Source organism: Scedosporium apiospermum (assembly GCF_000732125.1).
Source record: "Scedosporium apiospermum strain IHEM 14462 chromosome Unknown SEQ_SAPIO_0099, whole genome shotgun sequence".
Classification (NCBI taxonomy): domain Eukaryota; kingdom Fungi; phylum Ascomycota; class Sordariomycetes; order Microascales; family Microascaceae; genus Scedosporium; species Scedosporium apiospermum.
The window spans coordinates 2,150,912-2,167,312 of NW_015971800.1; the positions used below are offsets into that span (position 1 = coordinate 2,150,912).

General features: G+C 51.6%; 2 protein-coding genes across 2 annotated transcripts; one reads left to right on the top strand and one right to left on the bottom strand.

Annotated features, from left to right (window-relative positions):
- Positions 1-5,740: 5,740 nt before the first annotated feature.
- On the bottom strand, positions 5,741-7,108 carry SAPIO_CDS6014 (uncharacterized protein; the record flags this gene model as incomplete). Its single annotated transcript, XM_016788217.1, has 3 exons — positions 5,741-6,745; positions 6,810-6,978; positions 7,038-7,108. The coding sequence occupies 3 exons, from the start codon at positions 7,106-7,108 to the stop codon at positions 5,741-5,743; spliced, it is 1,245 nt and encodes a 414-aa protein (XP_016642533.1).
- A 492-nt stretch (positions 7,109-7,600) lies between these two features.
- On the top strand, positions 7,601-10,278 carry SAPIO_CDS6015 (uncharacterized protein; the record flags this gene model as incomplete). Its single annotated transcript, XM_016788218.1, has 2 exons — positions 7,601-9,463; positions 9,559-10,278. 2 exons carry the CDS (start codon positions 7,601-7,603, stop codon positions 10,276-10,278), a joined length of 2,583 nt encoding a protein of 860 aa, XP_016642534.1.
- Between the last annotated feature and the right edge of the window lie 6,123 nt (positions 10,279-16,401).

Genomic DNA, 16,401 nt, shown 5'->3' on the forward strand with positions numbered 1-16,401 from the left:
GACAAGTTCGTGAAGGTGAAGATGGAGGTGGATCGGAGAATAAATGGATCAATGGACCACTCCGATGTCCAGGAAACCCAGTCTTCCAAGATATGTCGAAGACCTGCCTACCACTCTTCAGCTTCTGGATCTGGAACTGGAAGTGGGATGTGGTTCTGGTTCCATCCAGGCCGTTTATCTTATTAGGCACAGGGTAATCAGAGACACTTACTGTACCTGAAGCTCCGGCTATTACCGTAAGCTCATGATCCGGATTTTGTCGCCCGCTGATGCTTTCCCTGCCTCCTTCGTTCCTGTAGGGTCCCGAGGATTAAGTGGGAAAAAAAATCCCAGGGAGAGAGGGAGCTCTAAGCTTCCAAAGATTCCATACAAGGCTTCGTACAAAGACGGCTACCAGCATGAAACACGAGGAACCTTTAATATGGGCTCGGCGAGAAATGGCGATTACGGGTTGGAGCAGCTGGAAGGAGGAAAGAAAGAGTTCAATGTTCTCAGTCCGGAGCAATGCTACGAAGTACTCACCTCCACCAACGCTGCCGTGCTGCATGCTGCGTCACTGCGTGGGTACAGCCAATAACCGTAAACGGTAATGAGAGCAGCCCAAACGAACATTCAATATGAATTTTAACCCCAGTCAGCTGGCAGACAGGGAAAAGGTGATGGCCGGGGTACCAGCATTAGGCATGCCAGTGACATGGCGGGCATTGGCATGAGCACTGGCACTGGCACTGGCACTGGCATTGGATTTGCGGAGCGGCGAGCTTAGGACGAACATATGAGGAAGTGTACTTGTAAGATCATGGTGAGAATAAGCGCCTTCTGGGTTTGGTAACAGAAGCGTGGGTGGTGATGCACTAATCTTGCCTGATCTTTGCCAGACGGGCCACCGAAAGAGCAACTCTTTCCCTGCCAGGAACAGTCCGTCTCGCGGCAAGACTGGGGGAATGGCACCTCAGGGTGGTAATGGTGTGGTACCAGGGAGAGGACCCATGTAGAGTCTGACCGGGATGGAGTCCTGAGCGATTTGCTGAAGTGGATGGATGGACGGACAGGGCCCAAAGCGTAATTTTAGTTGGAGCTGAGGTTTGTTTGCTCCAAACAGCGAGCTGCAGTTACCGACAATGAGATCTGGATGTGGTACTCTACAAAGGAGAGGTGGCATCACTTCTCGGCGCAGCTTGAGATGATCGACGTCGAAATTATGAGCGAAAGGAAACCGTGGGCACTAGTGTCGAGCCTAGATCCCACTTGGCGCCGTTTGCTGATGGAGAAGCCGAGTCTGTGACGAAGAAATAACGGAAGCTCCTTCGACGAAATCCAAAGCAAGTCCAGGCTAAAGTCGAGTCCCGCGTTTGTCTTTGTCTTTTTCTTTTTCTTTTTCTTTGTCTTCGGGTCCGCCTTGTGTGTGTGTGTCTATCCTCTTGTCGTGCACAAGGAATAGTGTAAAGTCCAGACGTATGTACGTCAGTCAGGGATGGAGAATCGATCGACGGGTGGCTTTCCTGCCACTCGGAGTCTCAGGTGAGCGATATTAGGCTGTATTATTAGTATAATTCCTCTTATTATTGTGCCTTCAGTGTTTCCCTTCCAAATGTGCAGAACTGGTGTTGCTTCCTGCAAAGTAGTATTAATACCACCTGCCTGCCACATCTGCTCATCCAACATTGAGGTTAAGTCTGGACCAAGCCGCACTGAGCTTACACCTGCATCGTGCCGTGCTGCACGATGCCTGTTTCGTCTTGCTCTCTACTCTTCGTTTTCGCAGGACGGCCGCGGGTTTGCGGGTACTAACAGTTGGGGATATTAATCCGCCCCCAACCAGCCACACCATCAAGAATCCAGACGACAATGAAATCGGTTCGGTTGTTTTTGGTCCCGTCTTGAATGAACTGGATCACCTGGTCTGAAGTTGAAGTGGTGTTGACACATGAACGGGAGTGCTCTTGGAAAATGAAGCCCGGGATGTAAAACAGCCACACAACACCCTTAGCCTCGTGTTAATTAGATGCGAGCATCTCCAATCTCCGCGTCGGCGTTCGTATGCAAGGGGGTTTGAAGTTTGAAATCTCCATCCAGGCACAACAGCCATTTCGTTGAATCGATTGGAATGTGGAATGTACAACTCTGCGAGGGTAGTACTTACTCCTTCGTACGTTACTCCATCCACACACAGAGAGAGATCTCGCACGCGCCCTCTGTCTCCGTCTCCTTTCATCTTTTCATCCTCTGCGAGCATTGCGTACGTACATTGTGTCCATTGCATATCGCACACACGACCGGACCTTTCCACATTGTGTCCAACCTCATCCTCACCGCCAGGTCAAGGTTGCATGGCGACGTCTGGTGTAATACCTCGTGAGTCTCGAGGCATTGCATCTTGTGCCACGTCCACGGCCATGCCCATGAGACGGCGCAGCTGCTAACTTTGGATCTTGGATGTTGGTGTACCGTTTGGCCCCCTCAAACGGGTCGGTATGAACCATTAGTGTTGCACTAAAATCGAGACTTCAAGGTCTAGCGTGGCAAAGGCCGTTCCACTGTGGGCAGTAATTCAGAGGGCGAGTTCAGCTGCCGAGCCAGACACTTGCACCTCATCCCACCATCTTCGGTCTTTCGGGCAGCATCTTCAACTCCAGGGGAGAAGAGCGGCTCACCGTACCCCTTTCTAATCTCAGCAATTGGCATATTTAGCCTCCACATAGCCGGATGCAGTTCGAGATAGAATGGTTTGAATACTCGGGCTTCGGCGATGGAGATATGAGAAAGATCAATTGACCAAACGGTTGAAACACAAACCAGGCTAATAATCCAAGGTGGCAGGTACCATCACAGGGCTCAGCACGGAACTCGATGTTGCAATGATCAGTTGAGACCAGTGCTCAGTACGAAGTAGTATTTTGTGGAGAGATCAAAATGCGCACAATTGAGGATGAAAGGATCAAATGTGCAGCGTTGGTGAGCTAAACTAGTCGACGGTACAAGTACAATTACTTCTTATGTGGGTACGTCCTGAGGCGACGAAAATACTTCGCCGCGTATGAGCGGACGGGCCACACCGCATGTAACATCAATCCCGAGAAAAGACCCCATCCAACTGCCGTTGTAACTCTGTCGGTGATCATCTGCGAAGTGCTGAGGTAGCAAGTACGCTCAATCCCTCAAGTGCTCAATCATCCCAGTCTCCAAAGAGCCAAAGAGTGCAGAGTGCAGAGCGTTCTGACAGAGTACCGAGGCACGATCAAAGTGGAAGTGCATGCACAATTGCAACGGTATTGACACTTAACCTAAGCTTCGAACCTCTGCCACAGCAGAAACCAACAAATCTTCCGGCCATCCCTTGCTTCATCTAGAACTTGCATGCAATCGACGACGCACACAGGTACTCGATAAATCTGCGTTAGTCGAAATTCGTTTGGCCATCGCAATCACTCCATCGCCCTTAGATCGAGCCATGCGGAGAACCAGGGAAAAGATGACTCTCAAGCCACTCGTGTGTCCCAGGTCCGGAGTACGAAGTCTAAGATTATTGAATCCTGAACGCGGCTGATATCGAGATGACTGTGGGTTTGCACTGGGGACTGGGGTCAGGACGACCCATGTCGTGGCCTGGTCCCAGCCAAGGGCAAGGATATGTATGCTGACTTTTGCAGCTATTACGAAGTTTAGTAGATCGGGAGACGGAGACAGGACGAGCACATGCTGCTGCTCCCAGCCTGTCATTAGATCTGAATTTTTCGTCTTCTTCTTCTTCGAAATGGTGTGTTGTGATGCCCCCAAAGCCAACCCTGGCTCCTGAGAACGGATGTCCGGCCAGGGTGCGGTTGTGTCACCGTTCCCCTCCGAGGACTAGTATGCACTATGATTAGCCAGGTTACAGACGACGGTCTGCACTTCTTGCTTCTTAGTCGCACACTATCCACGACACTACCGCCGCCCAGACAAACAGCCGGCGTCTTACCAGCCTGACGGCGCCAGGAGTGGCATTTTGAAGATCGATTCTCTCCCTGTTCATCCTTCGGCCTGCCCGCGTGTGGCCTAATACTCCAAAGGCTAGCTTGCACGGCATTCGCCTGCTAGTTTGATAACGGGGAAAGATCAGAGCACACTGAGCAATCATCAGCGGTCATAGTCGCGTGAAAGCTGGTGGAAAAGGGGTGCATTCGCTCTTTTTCGCTAACTCGCTTCGATTTACGCTCCTGATCACCCGTCCAGAGGGCTCTTTTCCATGCCAGAGAAACTGCAGAGGAGCTTCCTTAGATACGGAGACCGGACCTGCATGGTCCCGTGGCTCCTCTCGAAAATGAGGAAGAGTCCCTATGCGGCCGCTGGTGCGTCTTCAGCCCTCACTAACTCTCGAGGGACCGCGAAGGAATATCGTTGAATTGGTGAACAATGAGTAGGTACAAAGGTACACAGGAAACTTGGAAGTCCACCTGTGAGTTAATACGTATGAAGTAGTTGCCCAGCACGGCTTGATAGAGCTTTGGAATCCGGCTCCGTACCACTTCGTGAAATGCCAATTCTGACCAGGCTCTCCTCGGCTTCTCATCCTGGCTTGACAACTCGGGAGACGGGCAACCGAGAAAAAGCTTCTGGAAATCCGAGCTCCCGCTCACCTCTCGTGCTAGCGCACTGAGTTTCCTCAAACAGTCGGTGTCTTCGGCTTTTGCTCCCCCTTCATTCTCCATTCCAGCCTCCCACAATCTTTCCGCAGTCTCATTGTTACCGTCCTACGAAGCATGCAAAAAGTTGCCACTGCTTAAAACCTGAATCTCATCACTCTGTGCCCACCCGTGTCGAACAAAGCAAAAAAACGGAGGCTGTAGACTTTCCCATCTGACGCATGTCATATACATACACATCGTTCTGCTCATGCCCAGACGGCTAACGCGAGGCACGAGCGTTCAGTAGTGATGTACTATAACCACGCTTCCCACGAACTGCCTGGAAAATGCGGCTGCAAGCACCCAATAAAAGCTGCATTAGATGATTCTTTTCTGGAATTTGGAACGACGACGTGTCTAGCCCCCGCCTCTCTTGAAGACTGAGCCCTTGGCCGTGCATGCTGGTAAAAGCAAACTACCTGCAGTTCTAATTGGAATTCGTGGATTCTGGATTCGCCCGCTTCGAACAAATAGCAAACACCCAGCCTGTTGGGTCGTGGAACGGAGTCTGATACGCCCGCCCTTTGCGTGTCGGACATGCCATACCTCGTAGATTCTTGCTACCGTTCCACGGTCATCCCTACACAAATACTTTTACATGTCAATAGACTTCCGCCCTGCTCACGCTCTATTGAAATCTCCGTTTGTGGGTCTCTGGCTGAAATTTCTTCGGATACCTGCCGCCCCTAGGCTTGCCGGGGGCGTAAGCCGTCTTCGTCCTCCGTCTTGGTATTGCTCGCGCTGTCCTGTTGGTGCAGCCTGCGCGCTTTGATGATCAATGGCTCGCCCACATAATACCTTAGCGTGTCCATGGCATCGTATGATGGAAATGTTCGCTCCTATCAAAGGACGGGGGGATTTTGTCGATTTCGGTTCTGATTCCGAGCGCTTGTCCCGAGAGAAAGGGTTTCCCTGGTATTTTTCTTTGTGGCAACTTCGAGACGTGTTCTGCGGGAGACGAAGCAAACATTGGGTCACATCTCATTATCCTCGTCAAACGGGGGAGGCTGAACTCTGTGGGGCAGAAGGCTTGTAGAAGCGCCTTCTTTGTAATTACCCAACAACTAACATTTGATCTAATCGTCCTCCATTAGCCCTGCGAGCTCGGCTTCTTCCTCGGCGGTCATCACGCCGGCGCCGTTCGTTCCGTTCTTTTCCTTTTCCTCTTCCGCCGGTTCACTATTGGCCTTCTTAATCTCCTCCACCACATTGTCGAGTTGTTCCTTCATGAGTGGCCACGTCCTGATAGTTCCATCGATACTTACACTGCAAACCCTATGATGAATCCCCCGTGGGTCGGGGAGCAGCACAAGGTCGGTGATTTCGTCGTAGTGGCCCTCAAGAGCACAGTAGAGATTCCCCGACGCCCTGTCCCACACCTTAACGTACTCGTCTCTCCCCGCGGTAACAACCCACGTATCGGTCGTCACGACACCCCTGAGATAGTCGCCATGGGCATACTCATCCTCCGTAGTAAAGTGCCGCGCACGAGATAGACACTTTGCCGTCCCGTCTGCGCTCGCAGTCCAAAGATCGCAGTCCTCTGTATCCGCCTCAAAGACGAGCTTATATACGCTCGTATCGTGCTCCTGGATGGTCGGCCGCTCCGAACCGGGGGCGTCGGGGTGGATCTCTGAGAGCTGTTCGTAGGAATCCTTCTTGATGCGCCAGCGGCGGATATGAGGGTCGCTGCTGGCACTGACTACGATCACTTCTTCGGCAGTCGACAGCTTGGGATCGAGGGCTAGGTGCTGGAGCGCGAGCATGGATGTTTTCGGATCCTGGATGGTGTGCAGGCGGGTACCCGTGTTGGCGTCCCAAACCATAATTTTCTTATCGGCGCCGCCGCTGACGAGGATATCTGTGTCCCCCAGCCTGGCCCACAGGATGGTCTTAACAAAGTCTGAGTGGCCGATGAATTTGGTCAGGGGCTGACCTGTGGCCAGGTTCCAAGACCAAATGCACTTGTCCCAGGATCCTGCGTAAAGGACATCGTTTTGCCTACCGCCTACAGCGAGGCAAGACGTAGGGTTTTTCGGTCCTTGATAAGTCTTGGTGACTGTGGATGTCTGGGAGAGAATCTTATGAGCCTTCGGGGGATCCTTTCCCACTTCTTCGAGATGATCTGTAGTAGCAATTCCTTACTTCGAGGTTCACACGGCGAACCCTGCCCGCAGCCTCTGCGACGAGCACAGAAGAGGAGGGAGAGACGGGATCATTGATGACGGCGAGAATCTTGGACTTTAGTACGATTGGGTTGCCAAACTTGTTCTTGGACTTCACCTCGCGCCTTTCCCTCTTCTCGATCGACGCACTTAGATATGGATGTTAGTCATGGGGCAATGAAATTTCTCGGGATAGAGGTTTCCATACTCGGTCTCGAAGAAGTTTCGAGGGTCCGCGGAGGCACTCATCGTGGAGGCGCAGGGGGTGGAGAAGCTCATGGTTGGAGACGAGGATCAGCACATGCAAAGTACGAAGAATGAGGTCTGAAAAGAACGGACTAACTGTCTAAATAGAAGAAGGTATTGATGGACGAACCTGTAAATACAGGCTTCCACCGGCCAACTATTATTAATCTGATTGCCGAAACCGTCTCATCCAGGCGAAACGTGAGGCATCAACCGGAGCATTATTTCGAACAAGTCTCCGAGGGGCAACGAGGATAGGTTCCAGTTGGCATCAGATGTCGGGCCGCACAGTGGGGCATGCCCCCCACCACACGCTCTGAACCCAATTAAAAACGCGGACTTGAAGTGCATCTTTGATCGCGTCTTGGACGCGTCGCTAGAAGTCGCCTTCAAATTCAAGACCATCGTCACCATTACTCCCCACCAACAATCTTCAATTTGACGGATTCTCACACACGAGGGAGGAAATATATACCACTTTAAGAGATCAATTACCTTCCAGAAGTGCGATTTCCAGTCTTCGCCATGGACTCGTCCAATCGAATCAAACCTCGATCTCGCCCAGCTCACACGGCAGGCACCACGCGCTGCACCTACACACCAGATGGCTCCCGCCTCATTACAGTAGGCTCGAACAATACGATTCGCATCTACAAGACGGGCTTTGACGGCGAGCCCACGAATATCGACGAATGCCCCGAACATAATGTCGCCGTAGCGGCAGCTGGTGACTTCTTCGTCGTCGGCTCCGAGGACGGCACTGTCAGTCTGTATTCTCTTGCTACGGCGTCGTTCGAGCGGTTCTTGCTCCGGTCGTCTCTCCCGATTCGAGATGTGGCGCTTTCTCCAGACGGAAAGTGGTGTGCTGTTGCGAACGACGAGACGACGGTCAAGGTTGTAAACACCGAGGACAACTTCCAAATCAAGACCCTGAAGGAACACAACCGCTCGACAAAACACCTATCATTCGATCCGAAGGCCAGTGTAATCGCCCTCACTTGCACCGACGGCATCATCTACATTTACTCGATGACCTCCGAGACCCCAGAACTGATCAGGAAGGTGGATGGAGTGGTGGGTGTGCTTGATGTCGACTCAGATTCATGCGGTGCTGTAGCATGGCACCCGGACGGACGGTCGTTCGCCGTAGCGACGCCGACACGGGATATCCAGATCATATCGAAGAACGACTGGGAGAAGCAGCGCAAATTTTCCAATGGACATCTTGGCGATATCACAGCCCTGGCGTGGTCTCCGAACGGCGCTATGCTCGCGACAGCTGGAAGGGACGGCAAGGTCTTGCTCTGGGAAACGAAGACGCAGGGTGTGATAGACCGGCACCATTTCAACAACGTTGTCGACTTGTCGTGGCATAACAAGGATAATACCCTATCTTTTACTACCACAGAGGGTGAGGTTTATATCCATACCGACTTCGTTTCGGACCAATTCGCCTCGTTCTTGAAGTTGCCAATGCAGCCGTCGCCTTTCTTCCACGACCCGTTAACCGATATTTCTGGAAATGCGAGGAGATTAGAGGCCGCGGGCAAACCACTGGCAGCGCGACCTAGGAGGGATTCTCTGGACAGCCTCGAAGATGCCGTTCTCGATGACGACCTGGACGACTACGGCGTGGACGGCGACCTTGATGACTTTGTCGTGGACGACGACGGTGCTGGATATACGACTGGTCGCAAGCGACCTGCCGAGGATGACGGGTTTGGCGACCATGCTATCAAGCGCCGCCATCTCATGCAGCCTCAGATTCATGCCGCTTTCCAGCCGGGTTCGACGCCTTGGCGTGGGAACCGAAAGTATCTCTGCCTCAACCTCATTGGCGTCGTTTGGACTGTCGACCAGGACTCTCACTACACCGTCACGGTAGAGTTTTACGACCACGAGTTTCAGAGGGATTTTCATTTCACAGACACTTTCCTCTACGACAAGGCATGCCTCAATGAGAAGGGTTCGCTCTTCTCGAACCCGCCCAAGGATGACCTGCCGGCCACTTTGTTCTATAGACCTCACGAGAGCTGGACACATCGTAGCGACTGGAGGACGGAGCTGCCCAAGGGCGAGTCTGTCGTGGCGATGTCGCTGAGCGACTCCTTCGTTACGGTGGTCACAAGCGCTAACTATGTCCGCATTTATACGCTCTTCGGCATCCCTTACCGAGTGTACCGACCAAAGAGCACGCCGGCTGTTACCTGTGCTAGTTGGAAGGACTACGTGCTGACCATGGGCAATGGCCCCGTGGGCCCGGATGGGCGAGCCAAACTTCTCTACTCGATCGAGAACATTAAGCGGGATGAGATTTGCCAAAACGAAGACACCGTTGCGCTTCCAGAAGGCGTCAACCTATCCAGCGTCTTCTTCTCCGATAAAGGTGTAAGTAAATTCTATCCATCACTGGAACAGCCCCGTACCAGGTTTCTATCCCGCAGCTCAATTTCGGTTGCGTATGACTAACATGTTCACGTTAGGATCCTTGTATATATGATTCGACTGGAACTCTCCTTACGCTCCTTCATTGGAGACAGCCTTCGCAGGCATCCTGGATCCCACTCCTCAATACCAAGCTTCTGTCCCGTTTGGCTTCGGGTCGGAAACACGAAACATACTACCCGATCGCCGTGGCAGACGACAAGTTCCACTGCATCATCCTCAAGGGCGGCGATCAATACCCATACTTCCCGCGCCCTCTCCTCTCCGAGTTCGACTTCGCCGTGCCGCTCACATCAACAGTCCCCAAGGCCAAGCGAGCGTCAGCGAACGGGGCAGAGAACGGCGGCGAAGAAGGCGGCTCAGACGTCGAAAACGGCGACGAAGACATGGACGAGGATCAGCGCGAGTCGGCGACCCTCACGCAGCAGCTCCTCGTCACGGATATCCTTGCGCGGCAGCTGCGCGACGTGCTGGCCGATGCGAGGTCCAGCGCGACGTACTCGGAGCGGTCGCTCCTCGCGAAGCTAGAGCTCGAGGTCGATAAGACGCTGCTCAAGATGTTGGCCATTGAGTGTCGGCAGTCTGAGGACCGCGGTATGCGGGCCCTGGAGATGGTGGAGCTCATGCGGGATAAGACGGGGAAGATGGCTGAGGCGGCGGGTAAGGTTGCGGATCGGTATGATAGGACTATTCTTGCGGAGAAGATTCGCGAATTAGGGGAGAAGAAGGTCAATGGTATGGATGAGGATGATGATTGAGAGGGCTAGCAGTCTCACACACACCCCTCTCACTGGTTCGCTCTTGCGGCTCATGATTCATATCGACGTGGCATGTGGAGGCGACTGAGAAGGAACATGGGTGTGGTTTTTTTTTTTTTATTTTTTTTTTTTTCATCTTTTTTTCTGGAAGCGATGTTGGAGACGATGATTGTCGTCGTTTCAGGTCAGTGATTTGCTGCGTTTCTGGAAACGGGAGTGTAATAGCGCTACGATATAACGATCTAATGTGTTTGGTTCCAACCAATTTTTGACATCTCCGGGGCGTGGAAGGCATGAGGATTCTGGCTGATCTGATTCGCCTTGTTTCCCGGATGCTGCATGAGAAGCTTCACCTGTTACAGGCCCGTATGTTTTCCTTCCACTTCAACTTCTAGAAAGTCTAGAAATCGCTCATTGTCTAAGAAGGCTTCCACGGCTATGCCCAGAGGAGCTTTTTCTCCTCTCCATGCCAAGACAGATCCGATCCCGAAGTGCCAAGCCCACACTATATGCAAACTACATACGGCTTTTTCTGTTCTCACAAGTTCTGAATCTTTTTCTCAACTTTTCGTAAGCCCTCTGAATTTGGTTAACGCACCGACGGCACCGAGGTGGGTTTCTCTGACCGAGACCTGCTGAGGCCAAGGGCCAAGGGACTTCCCAAAACCGGGGGCAGGTGAACCCGAGGACGGTTCCCGTCGATCTCCGTACCTCCCGCTTTTTACCTCGTTCCACGGTTAGGTGAGGAACCCGGGTGGCAAACTGGGAGAAAATAATTTTTTACCATAATCCTCGGCTTCTAGATAGCCTCTCTTTTTTTGATCTTTTTTTTTCTGAATTTTTTTTTTTTTTTCATTCGATTCCCCCCCCCCGAGGTGTGGAAGGTTTTTACTTCGTAGAAGCGACATAACAGGACACTAGAAAAGCAATGGTAAGGGGAAACGATGGCCCGTGAATCGGTTTCATTGCTTTTTCTGTCCATTTGGTTTGGGTTTTTTGGAGATTAACGGGAGCTGACGCGACTCCATCGTCGTGCATGAAGAAAACGAGGGTGTGGTGGTTCTTTGCAGAGAGCAAACAACCAGCAGCGTGATGGGTTCATTCTGTATTACTCGCATCGCAAACTGCGCCAGTCAGAGACTTATAAACCCCTACAGACCCTCGCTTCATCAATTCCCAGGATGAGCATGGGGTTGTTAAGGGTCCATCCCCATCCCTGATAGGCTCTGAGTATTAATTACGATGCCAGCATTTGAGGCCCGTGTAAGACTGCAATTGTGGATGTGCATCAAGATTCGTTTATTACTCGAATGCACCTGCTGCAAAGGGTAGGAGAGTCTCGTCCATTGCTACCCTCTAAAACTGGAAGATGGCGAATGGCACGGAGAGAAAGGAGTCTCGGCGCTGGCTTAGCAATGGATTGGGACAGGGACAGACAGGGACAAGCCTCGCGGGAGATAGGTTTCCACCTCCGTGACGACCCGGAAAAGAAAGAGATCCGTGTGTATTTTTGGGAGCTCGGTGGCGGATAGAGATAGTGTAGAGCCTCAATCCAGAAAGGCTTGCTGGCCTTACGAAGTACAAAACCGAGTCTTCCTTGCCGAGGTACTTGAGGAGTAGAAATGTAGAGGTACGACTCCGTGATATATTTTGGACATTTGGCTTTTTGATGTGAACACCGACGATCAACAATGAACGAGGGGCATCCATTGGTGGGTATACGAAACAGAAGGATATACTTTGTCGAAAAGTAAACGTGGGAGGCCTTGGAGCAATTAAGGTTCTCGGCTGTGTAGGCTGAGGGCGATAGACGTTAACCTTTCCTCTTCGTCCTTCAGATACAGTTTTAGATCCCTCGATCAATTTTAGTGCCTCTTCCGGGGGTGGGGGAAGGCGCGGGAGGGTCAAGCAATCGAGAGTTTGGGAACGTGGGCGGCCAGCATAGAATCAGGATCTTGATCGTTAAGCTGTACAAAAGTAGCGCGAAAGCCTAACGTGAGCATTGAACCTATCGAGCTCGGTCGTTGACATGCCGCGTGGAGATATCTCCGGTCCTCGTAGCCTGCACGGAAGCTATCTCCGGGGTCGTAGAGTTTAGTCGACTCTCGCCGGAGCCCTCACTGTCTCCCGGTTCCGCCACCTGAACGCGCTTCGACGTTAGCTTCGAGTCTCGGCCCCAGTCGAGCATGTGCCCCGGCCTATTAGCACACGCGTCCCACGCACATCTTCGGGGCTGTAACAATGATTATTACTTTGGGGGATATGGTAAGAATGCGAGCTACGAAGTAGCTGACCAGCCAAGACTCTAAGCCGAGATTTCGCTTCGACTAGTCGTGATGTGGCGGGATCCAAGCTCGCAGGGGTCGCGATTATCAGCGACCTTGGCTCGAGCTTTGAACGACTTGGGTGGTGGATTCCCCTATTCTCTTTGGTATCGACCCTCCATTTCGAGGCTATTGCCATCAGAGCTGAGTAGTTGACCATCAAAATGGCCCCCGGCTGGTTGAGGTGAGGTACAGTTGTATCCATTGATCGCTCTTACAGAGTACTTCGTACAGCGTAATGTTAGGGCATTGGTCAATGACCTGCTATCTATCAATCAGTGTTGTGTGCCATGCCCTACACATATCGATTGATACAGCGTCGTCATCATTTGGTAGTCTGGCAGGCGTTGGAGTTCGCCACAACACTGAATATTCGTTACTTCATGCTTCGTCGTTGACAATCGCAAACATTTCCAGAAACTGCCTAAGGCCGTTTCCAATATCTTTCTGCCGTCTTTCCGCGATTGAAGCGCAACTTAACTGCGCAGAGTCTAGACTGTGGGCTCTCGTGTATGTACGAAGTAGTGTAGTGTAGGCTCTAACACTAATGGAGTTGAGGACTTCATGGGCGTTGCCAGACTTTGCAAAATCCGTGATTTGGAGTGTATTGGTAGATTACAGGGTCAAATATGGAGCTCCTAGGTGCAACAGTACTACGGCGAGGTCAACGCTCGGTCCAATCACATGTACTCTTAATACAGCACAGGGGTCTGCTTCAATATCAACAGGTGCCGGCAAGTTGGGTCCTACTAAACTAGCACTACGACTGTGACAACATGGAGGCTCATTACGAACAAAGGACGAAGTTAGTTATAACTACGAAGTAGTGTAGCTCACGAGGTTACACTGCTAGCTATGAACGGAGCGGTTGGTGTAAGGGCCGGCACGCACAGCATCAATGTCAGGATATGGACATGCACACTACGAAGTAGGGGATAGATGGACAGTGGGCACTAACAGAACGAGTGGCACGAAGTTAAGCGAGACTTACAAGTGCGGCATGAATATGAATCTCCCGGCACCGCTCCGTCATCCGTACCTCGTACCCTCATGGCACTTGCTGCGTACGGCCTCAGACTCCGGGCCAGCAACTTGCCAATACCAGTATATTCCAGCACTTTGTCTGTCAACGACCCCGAAGCCTCTGCAGTCTTGCCCCATTTCCTCGATCATAGTCATGGAGTCTAATGAGCGCACGAGCACAAACTAGGGTAGGACCGTTGGCCCCCAAGGTCTGGATTATGAAATAGTAGTCTCACAGCATGGAGTATCGATTTGAGGCTAGCGTTGGTGTAGTACAGGACTACCCTTTCGTGCATGGCAGATGAGGAGCACGGTCACCGGTTGCTGAAACCCTAATCTATAGTTGTGATTAATGTCCGCGTCCGCGGTTCGCAGGGCGGGTGTTCCTGACCCTGACCCTGACCTTGATCTTGGCTGAGAGGCTATCCTGTCCTCGGAAAGCATCTTCTCGCTTGCTGGAATGGGATCTTTTGGGCCGCATTGATCTCCAACAACACTTTTGGCAACACCTCGGTTTATGCCTGGGCCCCATTCCCCCACTCCAGCTGCATCCTTGCCTCGAAATGCCGATGCCAAGTGGGTGGATGTGAATCAAATTGAACCCGCCAAGCTCTACGCTCATGTCACACTTAGCCGGACTGAAGGCGCTTTCCCCCCTATGAAGGACTCCCTTGCTGAGTATCTGAGTATCTGATACTCAATGAGATCGAGATTGCGCCTGTCCTTGGTCCTTGATAGAAGCGCTAAGTATTCTTCTTACTTCGCGGCGGACGTGAACAAGGAGCCAAAGTGTGGATCTTCCTCCCAAGTAGATGCAAACCTCGAAGCAGGGTCCTTTGTGACCGTGCGCAAGAACAATCGAGTCCACTAGTTTAGGGGCTTGATCAGACACTAATGCACACTACAGGGTCTCTGAGGTACACTACTCATCAATCAAATTGATCTTGTACATTACGTTACGAAGTCCACTGCAATTGTCACCGGGATTTGGCGTAAGGAGACGACTAGCGGCGGTGTTCAAAGGAGAAGCCAGGAACGCCACCGCAGAAGGAATACCTGCAGGTAAAACTACCCGTGGCTTTTGCATGCAAGAGTTACTACTAATACTAAGTAATACCATGTCAAGAGACAACATAGTATGAGGAATTAGCTCCAGCTAGTGATGATATCGCTGATGATTTATTCGCTAGCCTCAATGTACTGGCTGCTATTCAGCCACTTTGCTCCTACTACCAACTGATCCTTTGGGTGGAAGAGGCACGTACTTCGTAGGGTAGTGTACATCGCATCCATCCCCGACTTGGGTCAACTCAATGTTGATACTTCATAATACCGAAGTATGTACCTCGGCCTGCCCAACTTCGTCTTTTTTTCTACTCGTCCACATACACTACAGGTAGCATTGATGCTACGAGCTTGGACTATCCGTGGGATGAAATATTCTCAGAGAGTAGCATTCAGTGCGGCCAGGATCGAAAAAGAGGCGTTCAACACAGATCAGCATCAATCTGATCCTTGTCGCTCATCATTCTGAAAATGCCAGGGCTCAATCCGAAATACTTTGTACTTTGTATTATTAGCTCCCCGGACTCCGGCCGGGGTTCTCAGCCTCTGTCGATGAACGTCGTTTCATGGGTTATTACAAAATACTGGTAACAACCAGAGAAACCATTGGGAGGTGGAAGCTGATTCTTTCCCCCCGTGCCATCGGCATCGGCTTGGACTCCGAGGCCCTGTGTCGGTTTCACTACTTCGTAAATTAATATCGACTTTGAACAAGGGATCATGCTTCGTGAACGTGGTCTCGCATTGTCTGGTGCATCAAAATTGAAGGGAGCTTTGACAGACAAACCCGCCATGCTCGTTTACGCGTCTTCACATCTTGTGAAGGGAATCATTTCTGGAGGTGTCCCTAAGGACAAGGGTCATTTGCGTCGCCTTGACATCTCCTGTCCTCCCCATCTCATCCCCGGCGCAGATTGTCCCCGATACGGAAAAGGCTTGTTGAACGAGTTGGCTTCCGGGATGCGCCCTTGCTCAAAGAATGACCCTGGTGAAGGTCTTCCGCCATCAACGCTAGGGTGCACCTGCAGGCCACTCTATTTCACTTGTTATATGAACCAGCGCCCTACGAACGTACGAAGTACTTCGTACGAAGTAGGGGCGGCCGAGACCTTTGATGGACCTGGGCAAGGGCGTGTCTCGTTTGGAGACGAAGTTTCGATTTTCCCCGGCATTTAGCGGTCGCGGTCCCTACAATCTTGGACCAGAAACCCTACTGAGCCTCAATGAGCTTAAGTGTCATCAGTGTATATAGTTCTAGTGACATCTCCGCCAGGCATTATTACTAGGTACTTCGAATGAGCACCGACTCGGAAGCGAGTACGTCTGCGGCCTGGCGGTTTTTTTACCACCCGGATCTAGCTCTTTTTGGGCAGCACGGCTGATCTCCATAGCCGTGCCCTTGTGAACAAGTACCGCGACGGACAATCAGAAGAGATTGAGTTTGGTTAAACTCTAGGAAGTATGGATCAATATGTCCCCGTATTATCTAGACCATCCTTGTGGGCGGAAAGAACCCGCAGTCGAATTCTAATCCAACCGAAGGGAGAAAGAAATAGGACCCGCCGCAGTTTGCAGTTTGCGGGGTACTTTAGTGCGGCTGGTGTAGTTTCTTGAGGTCGTGAACAATCTGGTCGAGTCCATCGAATGGCCTACTGTTTTTTACCTGGGAAAATCATAATCAATACTTCCAAAATTCTTCTATCAACACAAG